Source organism: Engraulis encrasicolus, chromosome 7, assembly GCF_034702125.1.
Source record: "Engraulis encrasicolus isolate BLACKSEA-1 chromosome 7, IST_EnEncr_1.0, whole genome shotgun sequence".
NCBI lineage: Eukaryota > Metazoa > Chordata > Actinopteri > Clupeiformes > Engraulidae > Engraulis > Engraulis encrasicolus.
Window position 1 is genome coordinate 13,588,268 of NC_085863.1, and position 14,817 is coordinate 13,603,084.

The 14,817-nt window shown below is 44.4% G+C and overlaps 1 protein-coding gene across 1 annotated transcript in view; it reads left to right on the forward strand.

Moving 5' to 3' along the window:
• Positions 1-14,817, forward strand: part of LOC134453365 (protein unc-79 homolog) — a 77,643-nt gene that overhangs the window by 16,323 nt on the left and 46,503 nt on the right. The window contains exons 10-21 of the mRNA XM_063204241.1: positions 160-248; positions 1,050-1,090; positions 1,561-1,589; positions 2,407-2,633; positions 3,564-3,735; positions 4,806-5,036; positions 6,846-7,036; positions 9,674-9,797; positions 10,778-10,918; positions 12,204-12,425; positions 13,653-13,889; positions 14,321-14,456. Of these exons, the coding sequence (XP_063060311.1) occupies positions 160-248; positions 1,050-1,090; positions 1,561-1,589; positions 2,407-2,633; positions 3,564-3,735; positions 4,806-5,036; positions 6,846-7,036; positions 9,674-9,797; positions 10,778-10,918; positions 12,204-12,425; positions 13,653-13,889; positions 14,321-14,456 (1,840 nt within the window). The remainder of the gene's footprint in view (positions 1-159; positions 249-1,049; positions 1,091-1,560; positions 1,590-2,406; positions 2,634-3,563; positions 3,736-4,805; positions 5,037-6,845; positions 7,037-9,673; positions 9,798-10,777; positions 10,919-12,203; positions 12,426-13,652; positions 13,890-14,320; positions 14,457-14,817) is intronic.

The window sequence follows — 14,817 nt, forward strand, 5'->3', positions numbered from 1 at the left end:
TACCCATGACTGCCCTAGCGGCACGTTATATAAAAGATACTACAAGCAGATTGAATTTGTTGTCAAGTTATGAAGACAATGAACATGATTGTAAATGATTCTTCATGTGAGTTACAAGAGTGTCTTTTACATGTCTGTCTTGTGTCCATTTCTCTTCAGATGTGCATCGACCCAACTCTCTCAGTGGCCTACGGGGACAAACCCCCACCTCTGTACATCTGTGAGGAGTGCAGCCAGAGGATCGCTGGGTAATTCTCTTTCTTGAGTGACAGATAGGGTTGTCTCTTTCAGCCATTTAACCCCTTAGCGCAGGACCTATGTTATAACCTTACTGTCACCAAAATTGTAATGTCTATGTCTCAATCTGTTACTTAAGGCTCTCTGCAATGTTGTTATGATGTAGTTGAGTATTTTCAGCAAATAGTGAATAGGCCCACCTGCGACCCCATCTGCACTAAGAGGCTACATGAACTCAGACCTGTGACTCAGCATTTTCTCTGCATATGTGAACGCTTGGAAGTGTACCCAGTTCCCTTGGAAGTGAACCGTACTGAGACCTTCATTGACGTGGTCTCAGTACGGTTCGCTTATGAGCTCTGATAAGTTAGACTTGTGACTAGGTGTAGTCACTTAAGGAGAGCTCTAGAAGACCGGGTGAGATCAAAAACAGGACTGACACACCATAGAAGCCTAATGGGACCAGATTGATCAGCCGGTTCTTTTGGTAATGCACTCACAATATGAACAGAAACAGAACTAGGTGTGAAAATGCCCACAGACAGATTGCATCATGGGAGGTGGACAAGGCTCTAAATGAACACTGGCCAACCAGCCAAATGCTGGCGAAATTTCAGTTTGGTAGAAAAAACCAACTTACTAGCCACTTTGACCCATTAGTGAGTGTGTGTTTGGCTAGTTAGATTAACATCTACAGTACTTGCCATTTTGGCTGGTAGTGAAAAAGGTTAACTTAATTTAGAGCCCTGGGGGATACAACAAGTTTCCTGACTGACATTGACACACTTGTTTTTTTTTGGGGTTTTTTACAGAGACCGTGCTGAGTGGCTTGTGGACGTACTGTTGCCGCAAGGTCAGTGGAAACTCACGATATTTGAATAGTTTTGTTCCAAAACGACATATCCAACATTTTTAACTTTTGCATTTTATCATTGAAAATCACTGTTAAGAAGTCCTATCATCTACAGTATGTGTGAATTCTTGCCATTCAAATGTTTTGGGAGCATGCTTTTTAAACCTCCATATAATAAACATTTTGCAATGCAGTGTAATGGCATGCCTAATACAAAAATGTCAATTTCCCAAAAATGTTCCAAAATGGATATATGCCATTTTGCAATGAGCTCTCGTTTTCATGATTAAAAACAATGTTGATTGATTAAAACCATCGTTTGCACATTTTTTGAAGGTGTCATTATAAAAGTGACATATTTATACATGACACATATAATCCATATCAATTACGCTTCATTCACTTATGACTAATGCCTGTTGTTATATCTTATCCTATGTACTGTAAGTCTTATGACCTTGTTCTTACAGCTGAGATATCTGCAATATGTCAAAAGAAGGTAAGTGTGATCCTGTGTTTTTTGTTGTGTGCATTTTGTGGGTGTAGAAGGGAGACATGATACTATGTACATGTTCAGTGCATCAAATCACATTCAGTTATTTTATGGTAATTATTGTTGATACGTGTGTAAAGACAACCCTCCCCCATTTATGAATGATTATTTCCCACCCCCACCCCCTCTCCTCTCCTCTCCTCTCCTCTCCTCTCCTCTCTCCTCTCCTCTCCTCCCCCCTCTCCTCTCTCCTCTCCTCTCTCCTCTCCTCTCCTCTCCTCTCCTCTCCTCTCCTCTCCTCTCCTCTCCTCTCCTCTCCTCTCCTCTCCTCTCCTCTCTCCTCTCCACTTCTCTCCTCTCCTCTCTCCTCTCCTCTTCTCTCCTCACCTCTCCTCTCCTCTCTCCTCTCTCCTCTCCTCTCCTCTCTCCTCTCCTCTTCTGTCGTCTCTCCTCTCCTCTCCTCTCTCCTCTCCTCTTCTCTACTCTGCTCTGTCTCTCCTCTCCTCTCCTCTCCTGTCCTCTCTTCTCTTCTCTTCTCTCCTCTTCTCTTCTCTTCTCTTCTTTCCTCCTCTCTTCTCCTCCCCTCTCCTCTCCTCTCCTCTCCTCTCTTCTTCTGACCTCTTCTCTTCTCCTCTCTCCTTTCCTCTCCTCTCTCCTCTCCTCTCCTCTCCTCTCCTCTCCTCTCTTCTCCTCCCCTCTCCTCTCCTCTCCTCTCCTCTCTCCTCTCCTCTCCTCCTCTCCTCTCCTCTCTCCTTTCCTCTCCTCTCTCCTCTCCTCTCCTCTCCTCTCCTCTCCTCTCTTCTCCTCCCCTCTCCTCCTCCAGAACTGCAGCTCTCACGTCCGCAGAGCGGTGGTCACCTGCTTCTCCGCCGGCTGCTGTGGTCACCATGGCAACAAGCCTGTGCGCTACTGCAAGCGTTGCCATGTCAACCACCACAGTGACGTGGGGGCCTCGGCCGAGACGCATCTTTATCAGACGTCCCCTCCCCCCATCAACACGCGCGAGTGTGGCGCGGAAGAGCTGGTCTGTACCGTGGAGGCCGTCATTAGGTAGAGCTGCACTGCACTGTACTGTCAACTCAGCTGACACACCTTAGATCAGGGGTGGGCCATTATTTTGGGGTGTAGAATATTGACTCTGCTAGGGCTTGATGTCACAGGCAACTTGCCCATGTCAATAGTAAGAAATATTCTACGCTGACATAACTTGCCATCTTTATATTTAGATAACATTATGGCAAGAGTCCTTTTTAGGCAGCCTTTTTAAGAATGTTGAGTTTGGATTTAAAAGCTGTCTTTCTTCTAAAGGCCCTTAGGGCCACATGAAATGGCCCAGTGGTCCACATATAGCACCCAGGCCTGAACTTGCCCTCCTACCTTATACCCTAGCCTTTTCTTAAATGCAATTAAGAAAAGTAAAGCTTATATCAACAGGCACACTCTACTGTACTCCTTATATTAGTGTAAACTACTCTACACCTCATAGTCTTTCCCTACATGCACAAGTTACAGTACAAGGCAACACTGACTGCAATGTCAATGGGCACAATCTATGCCTTTTTCAACTCTTCTTAAATGCACTAAAATCACTAAAACCTTGGGTCAAAGTGGCGAAAGGTACCGAAGGTACCGAAGCTTTTGCTCTTTCCTAATGCCCCATTTATAATGGCCTTGCTAAACGCTAAAGTCCCATTTATAATGGCCTGCTATTTGTGTATTGTTTCATTTCGTTCAATATTTCCTATTTGTGTTTTATTGTACAAAGTTACTATTTATTGTCTTTTATTATTTTATAGTGAAAATACAGAATTCCAGCTAGTTCTCCATGTTACCACATTAGCCATATTTTTTACATTACCAACATTTTACAGTTCTGTCTGTTTTCTACTCAAATTACACATTTGACCAAATGTCTGATCTTTTTTAACCCTTTGCACGAAATGAAATGAGTCTTTTAATTCTATACTAACTTTCTGGCAGTCTGCTGAAAGAGGCAGAAATCCATGCAGAGCAGCGCGAGTTTGAGATGAATCGGCGACGTCAGATGGGGCTGTCTGCTTCTCACCACTCTCTGGACAACACCGACTTCGACAACAAGGAGGACGACCAGCACGACCAGAGGCTACTCAGCCAGTTTGGCATCTGGTTTCTGGTAGGTGCCTCGAAAAGTCCGCGACACCAAGCTCCCGTTGCTCTTTTTAATGTGACGTGTCTGATGAAGGGCATGCTGCCTGAAACGTCACATTAAAAAGAGCAACAGGAGCTTGGTGTCACAGACTTTTCATTCAGTTTTTTCATTGTATTTTTGCTGGTCCTGCACCCAATCTTTTTGAGACGGATGTACGTGTTTTCTTTCTCTCTAACTTCTGGTAGGTGCTCATCTTCTACATCAGGGGTTCCCAACCTTTTCCAACTTGGGGCCCACTTGAAATGTTCACAAATGTTTGGGGCCCACCTCTGACCCCATAAACAATAAAACTCAAATGAATCAACAGCAAAGCACACAAACATATTAATTTGATTTTTAGAAAATGATTTCAAGGCCCACTTGGAATACCTTTAGGGCCCACCAGTGGGCCCCGGCCCACAGTTTGAGAATCACTGTTCTACATCAATGGTTCTCAACCTATTTTCTAACAAATGCCTCCTGGACCTCATCATAAACCTGCCAATGCTGATTATTGTTGCCTGTGTTGTGAATACAGCCCTCAGCTGAGCTTGCACACCGTCAATGAGAACACGCCACTTTAATTTATACAACACATTTGAAATGGTTCAAACCAACATACATTACAGTAGTATACAGTAGTGGACTACTGTAGTAGTAGCAGGCTGTAATGTTTTGGACTAAGTAGAGGAGCCGTCAGGAGGTAGGGGTATTGTTGCGCTCTAGATGTTGCAAAAATTAACTAGGTGCGTGGACCCAAAAGAAGTAAAAAATAAGGTAGGAGCAGGTTCGCACACTAAACAAGACACTGTTTTGTGTCTTGTTTAGTGTGCGAACCTGCTCCTAAGTAGAGGAGCAAAATCAGGGTGTTTGTGTGTAGGATATCCCCACCCCATGGTCGGATTATCCATAAGGTCCAGCAGCACCAATCATTTTCAACTAGTCAGGGGGCACCACAAGACAAAAACGTTAAGATTATTTTTAATAAACAGTAAGGTATAGTGTGCAGGGACACCACATTGGATTACTGTAATACGGTCCCGCCCCTTCCTCAGGTGAGCCTGTGTACGCCGAGTGAGAACACCCCTACGGAGAGCCTGGCGCGGCTGGTGAGCATGGTGTTCCAGTGGTTCCATTCCACGGCCTACATGATGGACGACGAGGTGGGCAGCCTGGTGGAGAAGCTGAAGCCCCAGTTCGTCACCAAGTGGCTCAAGACCGTGTGTGACGTGCGCTTCGACGTCATGGTCATGTGCCTGCTGCCGAAGCCTGTAGAGTTTGCCAGGGTGAGGACTCACATCCACATATCCACATATCATATCCACATATAGCCTACGTATTAGTAGTAGCAATATTATGGCCTGATAAACCAGCCTAAATGTGAGATTGGATGTGTAATTTAGTCTGGCCCCGATGAATAGTACATCCGAAGATTGTTGATGAGAACAACCCGTTGTCTTTCAAACCGTGTCTGTGCCTATAGGCCAACGCTCTGACCAATCAGCGCTTTCCCAATGTTGCGAGCTTCGTCGTCACTCCCTCAAAACCCTGCCCGCTTTGATTCAAAACAAATCTCTGCGTTGTGATTGGTTTGCCAGATTCTTGGCAAGCCTGGCAGACCACTCCAACGATGCGAGGCCAGACCCACTTGAGCAAAAAAAAATGGCATCCAGCGGGTGGCGCTGGTTTACTAGGCTATACATCCACATTATTATGTGGCACATAATAACATTATAATAACACATTATAACACATTGTTATGAGATGTACAGTATGTATGGGGCTTAGAGGAATGATGTTGGTTTAGTGATGATGTTGGAATGTCTGTCCTGTCGCCCAAACCTGTAGAGTTCAGTGGAGATACTACTCATAGCAGTAAGTATGGACCTGTGGAGGTTGCTATGGTGAAGACTTAATGTGCCTTTCATGTGGTCTGGAAAGTAGATATTATCCAGTCTCGGAAACTCGTATATCATTTTTTTTTTCTTCGAGTTGTCCAGTGGAAAATACCACAAGGGGGGCATTCATGTCTCGTTCCCATGTCTCCGTTTGGTATTTCTTCGGGTTTCAGTAAACGCACACCGTTTGAGGTGCGTACGGCAGACAATTAGACTCAACTTGAAAAAGAATGGTCGTCGCACACTCAGACCATGCAGTTACGTTTAATAAGACGTTGGTCTTATTAAATGTAACTGCATGAAGTTCTGAGTGTGCGACGACCATTCTTTTTCAAGTTGAGTCCGTTTGGTATTTACCATAATTCCCAGAGCACATGAATGGACCATTAGATCTAAAACACATACAGTAATGGGCTTGTGCCTGATGGATATGATAGTGTGTGATGACTTTAGACCCTTGAATACAATATTATCTGATACCACATTAGGGCCGTTTCCCATTACTAATTTCTACCCCTACCCCTACACCTTCCCCTTGCCCCTCGTGCTTTCAAACGAAGCAGTAAGGTGTAGGGCTCGAAACGCAACCCCTACGAATTGAGACACCCCTTTAACTATCACAGAATAACACACCCAGCTGTCACTAATTCCATGCATTAGGTTGACGTTAATAGCGATTTTTTTTCATGTGTGTTTCACGGAGACAATGACCATGATACATTGGGACAATGTTACACTTAGTACAATGCAACAATTATTACAACTGTAAAGCCGTAAATTACAGCGAAAATACTTATATTTGTGTGCTTTTGTTGATGCCGCCATTTTTTAAAGGCATTCGCAATGCATTAAGGGAATTTGGTCGTACCCCTCCGTCTGAAGCGTGCCTTCGGATAATCTCCGTCTGAAGGGGAAGAAAGCCCTTCGCCGTACCCCTACCCCTCTGTCTTTACGTGAATTGAGACGCCACTACCCCTACACGTGGACGCGCAAAATGGAGGGGAAGGGGAAAGGCGTAGGGCTAAGGGGTGTAATGGGATTCAGCCTAGAGGAGTACAGATAATAAAGTGTAATGAAACATAATTAATTAGAAAAATATGGTAAATGTATCAACAATGCAATGTATGTGTATTATTCATCACAACTGGACGTTGTACGGTACCTGACCTCGTCCTGGTCCTTCTACCGTATGTCTAGGTTGGTGGCTACTGGGACAAGTCGTGCAGCACGGTGACGCAGCTGAAGGAGGGCTTGAACCGCATCCTGTGCCTCATCCCCTACAACGTCATCAGCCAGCCGCTCTGGGACTGCTTCATGCCCGAGTGGCTGGAGGCCATCCGCACAGAGGTGCCCGACCACCAGCTCAAGGAGTTCAGGGAGGTGCTCAGGTACAGAGCTCAGTGTTCATACGCACAGAGGTGCCTGACCACCAGCTCAAGGCAGCAATGTGAACATGTTTAGTCATTTACCTTATGCTTGGTGTTTTATGTTTACTTTATCATACATCTTGTTTTTTTGTTTCTTTGGTGTATTCTTTTACCTAGATATGCCTTTTTGGCCATGCAAAGTTGTGGGCCTAGTATATTTGCACATGGGGCACCTTTTGATTGTATTATCAAATTATTTATTATTATTTATTTTAATCCCTTTTGTTTTTAGCTTAACACCAATTCCTGTCCAGGGACTACAGATGAAAATTAGCCACGTGGCTATAATCTGGCTCAATTGTATATTGTGCACTGTCCCTGCTAAATAAACAATAAATGAATGAAAGGAGTTCAGAGAGGTGCTCAGGTAACAGTAGAGAGTAGAGAGAGAGAGGTTCCATTGGCCCATTGTTTCCTGGTTCTATTATGGCCCCCCTTAGGTGCTGTTTATACATACCTGGGTATTTTGATAAACGAACATTTTGCTTAGCGAAATATTTTCGTTCACATCAAAGGCAAATACGCATACATGTGCTGTTGATAGCTGTCATAAATACGTTAAGCCTGTGGGCCGTAAGTAGTGCCATTCAAGTCTCCGTTTATCTCTGTTTATATACAAACGCTAACCGGAGATTTTAAAAAATCTCCACTTTTGCCGGAGTTTTTTTGGAGCTTCGTTTATAGATGGAAAACCTTCGTTTGTTTGTGAACGAAAGGCACATCCGAAGGGGAAGGTCTGCGTATATCAAAATATCCGGGTATGTATAAACACCGCCCTAGGCAGACCTAGGCAGACCTAAGGACTGTTCTATTCATTGTAGGAGCATTATGACACGGCCCTTTAGGCAGACCGGAACCTGGTCGCGTTAGGTGCCCATAGAAACCTATTATGTTGGCATATCTCTATACTTAAAGAATCTCTGGTACAGAGGTGCCCGACCTCCAGCTCAAGGAGTTCAGGGAGGTGCTCAGGTAACAGTACAGAGCAGTGTTTCTCAACCTTTTTTTAGGCGAGGCACCCTTTCAATTCATGACAAAATGTCAAGGCACCCCAAAGCAACAAGCCGTAACATGGTATCGCATCCGATACCACAAAAGCTTAGAAAAGTAACACATTTGTTGACCTCACACGACCTACGTTCGAAGTTGCAGCTGACTGGGGAGACCTATATTTACTTTATTGTGCGTAAATGGCAGATGAAAGATTCCACTGACTAGCATTAACTTATCAATTTAGACGAATATGTATTCTATATTACATAATTTATTTATCAGCCACGTTTCCGCGGCACCCCTGAGGGGGCCCGCGACACCCCATGGTGCCCCGGCACTCCTGTTGAGAAACACTGGTACAGAGGTGGCCGACCACCAGCTCAAGCAGTTCAGAGGTGCTCAGGTACAGAAAGTTCAATGTGGCAAGAATAAATGGGCATCACTTCATAAAACCTGGGACCCCTTCATAAGCTATGTGGACTCATTGCCTGGCCCCTGACCTCTGAAAATGGTCTTGCGACCTTTAAGAGCTAGTAGCTATGAAGAATTCAGACTCACTCAGGCAAACGTATCTACCGTAACCGAATTCTAGAGTACAATAAGAACCACTTTCTGTAACAAATATTCAGGAAGACTCAATCCTGTGCAATAGGCTCGTTATCAAACATCTTACTTAACCCATTGTGTCCTGGAGCGACATATACGCTGCATTTAAAGGGACAGTTTGGTCAATTTCAACATGCAGTTGTATTGCTCACGCTACCCTTGACTTGTCAGTACCTGGTGATGCCACATTTTTCGGCTCAGCCCTTTCCGAGATATGAGCAATTCTAATGGGGGCAGCGTTTGTTTACATTTTTAAAAAATGAAACATAGGCTAACTCCAAATATTTTCCCAAAAGGTACTGCTGTTTGCTAGTTGTCTGCTGATGTTTTATAACCTTTTAGATGTTTTTGGGAATAAATAAAAATGTTTTTTTGAAATGTAAACAAAGAGCTGCCCCCATTACAAAGACCAGGATCTCGGAAACGGCTGAAGAAGAAGAAAAAAAAATCTCAGGCACTGACAAGTCCAGGGTAGTGTGAGCATTACAACTGCATGTTGAAATTGACCAAACTGTCCCTTTAAGTTCTTGAGATTTTAGCTGTTTTCTTAAAGATGTGGGCATGTTAGAGCTGAATGAACACTGTACTAGTGCAAAATGAAGGTTCTGGATTTTAAATGTAACCCATTTCACGTTTGTATGTGCTTCAGAGGCTGAGATATTAAGGATTTAATAGGCAGAGGGTACCCTTTCCCTAAAAGGGCTTAGGACAAAATGGGTAAAACAGATTAGTTTTTAGAGCTCATTTCTAGATCTGATTCCAGACTTCCGGATCTGGCAGTAGCCCTTTAGCTATTATCATAAATAATTGACTTGGATTTCACAATTGTCCCATTATCACTGTGTAACCAGACTCACACTCACACACACACTCGCACTCATCCTCGCAAAGATGTTTTACTCATTGCAATTTTGTACTCATTCACACTCACTCATTCTCGCAAGAAGTTATATTATATTGTCTATTACCATATTTCTGTCTGTATTCTCTTGTTTGCAGTAAAATGTTTGACACTGAGCTGTGTCCCCTGCCCTTCTCCATGGAGGAGATGTTTAGCTTCATCAGCTGTCGCTTCACTGGCTATCCCGCCTCCGTACAGGAGCAGGCCCTGCTCTGGCTACATGTGAGTACATCTGTGGTTATACACAGGGGCGGAGCTACAGGGGGGGCGAGCTGGGCATTTGCCCCTGGGCCCAGGGCCCAACTGCATTGGATGTGGGGGCCCTATTGGGACCTTGGTAGGCCGTATGGGGGGGTGCCTTGCCCTGGGGCCCTGTATGTAATTGTTCTGCCACTGGTTATACAGTCTCTTTTTCAAAAAGAAAAACAGTATTTTACAAGGTCTTCGGGTGCGATCGAACAGATTTGTACATTTTTGTAGAAAAGCCGCACTCTTGAGTGTAATTCTGGTATTTTATTTGAGTCGGTCAGCATGACAGACAGATGTTTCAGAAGGCTTAGGCTGAAACGTCTGTCTGTCATGCTGACCCACAAAAATAAAATAAAATAATTACCCTCGAGGGTATGGGTTCTCTACCAAAAAATAGAAGTGCATCATGTGTGCGTATAACCTGTGCCTGTCACTCTCCATAGCTGTTGTGATGTGCATTTACAGCTGTTCTCAAAGCTGAAAACAACGCGTCTCTGTGAGTGTGTGCGTGTGTGTGTGTGTGTGTGTGTGCGTGTGTGTGCGTGTGTGTGCGTGCGTGCATGCGTCCGTGTGTATGTCTTGGTTCTGTCAGAGCTGGACATCCTGGTGCCTCTGGATTCTATACGCGTGTGTGTGTGTGTGTGTGTGTGTGTGTGTGTGTGTGTGTGTGTGTGTGTGTGCGTGTGTGTGTGTGCCTCTGGATTCTATACTGTGTGTGTGTGCGTGTGTGCGTGTGTGCGTGCATGCGTGCGCATGTGTGTGCGTATCCAGGTCCTGTCAGAGCTGGACATCGTAGTGCCTCTGAAGTCTATATATTAATGTTTGCGCGCGCGCGTGTGTGTGCGTGCGTGTGTGTGTGCGTGTCCAGGTCCTGCCAGAGCTGGACATCGTGGTGCCTCTAGACTCTATAAATTAATGTGCGTGCCTACGTGCGCGTGTATGTGCGTGTCCAGGTCCTGTCAGAGCTGGACATCGTGGTGCCTCTGCAGCTGCTGATTGACATGTTCTCTGATGGCGTCAACTCCCTGAAAGAGCTGACCAATCAGAGGAAGGTTCACCCCAACGACCCCTCAGAAAACGACCAGGCACGCCGGGTAGGTCAAGTCTTAAACACCATCACTGTTATATATTAACCTGTCTATAACTAGTACTTAACCCATTGATGCCTGATGTTGCGTTGCGCAACATTGGCCCTGGCACCTTGAGCTGCATTACTAAACATTCAGGTTCATGTGATTTGAGACAATTTTATTATCTGTTTGTTTGAGACTAATGAACACATTCTAATGAAAGAGGAGGGTCTTAGCGTTTAAATGCAACAGTGCATATTTTTATGTGCTTCAGAAGCTGAGATATTTAGGTTTTTATAGGCTGAGGGAAGCTTTTCTTAAAAGGGGCTCAGGCATTCAGCACCCTTTTTTGCAGATGCCTTAAGCGTCAATGGGTTAATTTATCATGGAACATTTAAAATTATATATACTGTATTTTTTTAATTATTCAAACCAGTATTTCTATATACAGTACTCCCTTTTCCTTTGTTCTTTTGATGACATGTTCAACTTGATGTACATGACACTTACACTTGCCTTTTTTGAGGTGCATGGAATTTTCAGACAATTAAGCAATGTGACTCATAGAGGTGATCTGATACAGCTACAGTATTCGTGTGTGATTGTTGTGGATGCTGTGATTGTTGTGGATGCTGTGATTGTTGTGGATGCTGTGTGCAGGTAAGCATAGCAGTGGTGTAGTCTACTTTTTTGAAGTGGGTATACTGTATATTTGGGATTTTTTTTAAGTGGGTATACTGTATATATTTGTGCTATTCAAAACAATGGATCAATCAATTTTAAGTGGGTATACTGAAATCCCTGAAATTTAGAAGTGGGTATACTCCGTATACCCGTGTTCTACGTAGACTACACCATTGAAGCATAGTATAGTGTCACACCCAGGGTCAGAAACATATTTTTGATGTGGATGGTGTGATTTTTGCCGGTGAGTGTGACATCAGAGCCAGGCTCCTAGAGTATTTTTTGTTTTTTGTTGTGGATGGTGTGATTGTTGTGGATGGTGTGATTGTTGCAAGTGAGTGTGGTATCAGAGCCAGTTGCAGGTGAGTGTGGTATCAGAGCCAGGCTCCTGCTGTATATTTCTGTTGTGGATGGTGTGATTGCTTCAGGTGAGTGTGGTATCAGAGCCAGGCTCCTATATTTGTTGTTGTGGTTGGTGTGATTGCTTCAGGTGAGCGTGGTATCAGAGCCAGGCTCCTATATAGTATTTTTGTTTTCTGTTGTGGTTGGTGTGATTGCTTCAGGTGAGCGTGGTATCAGAGCCAGGCTCCTATATTTGTTGTTGTGGATGGTGTGATTGCTTCAGGTGAGCGTGGTATCTGAGCCGGGTCGGCGCGGTGTGCAGCATCAGCCCAGCTCCTTGAGCCCGTTCCCCAGCCCCTTCCGGAGCCCCCTGCAGAGCAGCCCCTTCCGGAACCTGGGCCACATGGGCCACGCCCCTGGCAACGAGGCCCTCGACTACGACACCGACGACGATGACATGAACCTGGCCTGCTTCATCCTGATGTTCGACCTCATACTCAAACAGGTAGGTGGCTCCAACAGCTTCAACTACTGTCTGGAAAGCAGTGTCAAATACACACTAAAAAAGTGCACACTCATTTTCAACCTCATATTCAAACAGGTAGCCGGCCCCACCCTATATACTAATTCTAAAATAACCTCTAAAAATGAACACATTTGACCCACACCCAAACAAGTAATCCGCTTACCCTTCCCTACTGTTCTATATAAAATTTATTTTATGGTCTATTTCACACACATATTGTGCCAAAACGCGTAAAAGCAGTATATGCAATGTGTGGCCTCTTTCTTGAAAAATTGGTCATTTCGGCCAGCATCCTCACTATCAAAATATTTAATAGTGACGCCTGCTCTGGACTCTGAAGAAGGGGCACTGTGTCGAAACATCAGTCATTATGCTTGCTTATCTGATGCCTCTTTTCCACTGCTGTTTTTCTGGTAGGCCTGCAGCTCCACAAAGTGAGACTCGGCCGCCACTTTTTGCTTTTCAGTTCAATCGCAAAGCAAAAAGTGGCGGCCGATTCGTGCTGTGTTGAGCTTGTAGGCCTACTTGAAAACCGGCAGTGGAAAAGAGGCATGAGTGCTCTCGTCCCAGGCCTAGTCTTTCTGAAACGGACTAGTTTGCTTTCCAGCATCTTGTATAGTGTTGCGATGTGTCCATAATATTACACTACATTACATTACACTTAGCAAACGCTTTTCATCCAAAGCGACTTATACAGATATTTAAGTACAGAGTATTGGTTACAGTCCCTAGAGCAGTGTGGGGTTAGGTGCATTTCTCAAGGTAGAGAGAGGTAGAGATAGGGAGTGGAAGGTTGAGGATTTGAACTTTCAACCTTTGTTTGTTGTTTTTTTCCAGAATTCATGCTACCCATTCACTAATGTTACCTTTTTCATGAATACTTACCACCACCATCAAATTCTAAGCATTCATTATGACCAGAAAAATTGCACATTTCATACATGAAAAGGGGGATCTTCTCCATGGTCCGCCATTTTGAATTTCCAAAAATAGCCATTTTTAGCTGCAAAAATGACTCTACTTGGATCATACTAGGAAATATTTGTTTATTACTTAGTAAACTTTCATGTAAAGATCAAATTTGTCAATAGGCAACCCAGTTTCAAAGAGCAGCATAGTTGCAGTACCTTTTTTCACCATTTCCTGCACAGTGTCCCTTTAAAGCCCATCTCCTTAACCACTCGGCCATGGCTGCCTCTTGTACAGATGGAGCTCCAGGACGACGGCATGATGCTTGACCTTGAGAGCAGCCTGGGCAAGGACACGGTGGGCATCATCAACAACATCTTCCAGGCGCCCTGGGGCGGCGCCCACACCTGCCAGAAGGAGGAGGCGGTGGAGAAGGCCACCGAGTGCAGCCTGTGCCAGTCCAGCATCCTGTGCTACCAGCTGGGCTGCCAGCTGCTCACCAGGCTCACCCCCAACGACGACATACACCTGGTGGTGAGTAATAGAGTAGAGGACATATCACCAGGCTCACCCCCAACGACGACATACACCTGGTGGTGAGTAGGGGTAAAACATGGAGTCATGTCACCAGGCTCACCCCCAACGACGACATACACCTGGTGGTGAGACTCCTGTCATTTGCACTATGTTACTAAACATAGACATACTGTATTATGAGCAAACTCAATTTGCGGTCGCTAGGGGCGTCTAGATTTCTAGGCTAAAGGATATTACCAATAAGAAGCGACATATTGTATTTGAGAATGTTATATGTACATTTGATAAATGCAACTAATTTAATCCAAAGTTCAGCCCAAACTTGAACACCCTGCGGCTAATTGTCAAATTTACATACAATACAATACAATACAATACAACGAATACACTTACCGTAGTCATACTGCATATCTGGTGTCATTCGGCAGGATACCTCCAGTAATCTGGAAGACAGTCTGATATTCCCGCGTCCAGACGGCCATCTGAAGAAGGAGGAGAGTGGCGAGGAGGCCAACACAAACTGTGACAACCCAGAGGATCAAGACAACCTGCCCAACGACCCCAGTAGGTTTACCACCTCCCAGAATCTCTTGCTTACCCCTCACATCAGTACCATAATGCACGTCGTGGAACGCTGTAATAGTCTTTGAAAAGTTAAGTACCGTAGTACTACACTACTTTGACATAACATGGTGCTTTAGTAATGCACTACGACTTGGTCATTGCCATTCTGGCAAATTTGGTAAGTACATTTTTAAAGCCGTGTCTTATCGGGTTAACCTCATAAGCCAGTCCCATATTATGAGTTACGTAGTTAGAGGCAAACAGTAGATGTTTTTAATTTGCAAATAATGAATGTCTTATAATGTGTTACAGTAATGATGAAAGCTGGATTTTTTTGTGGCAAATAAAGAAGCATTTTAAA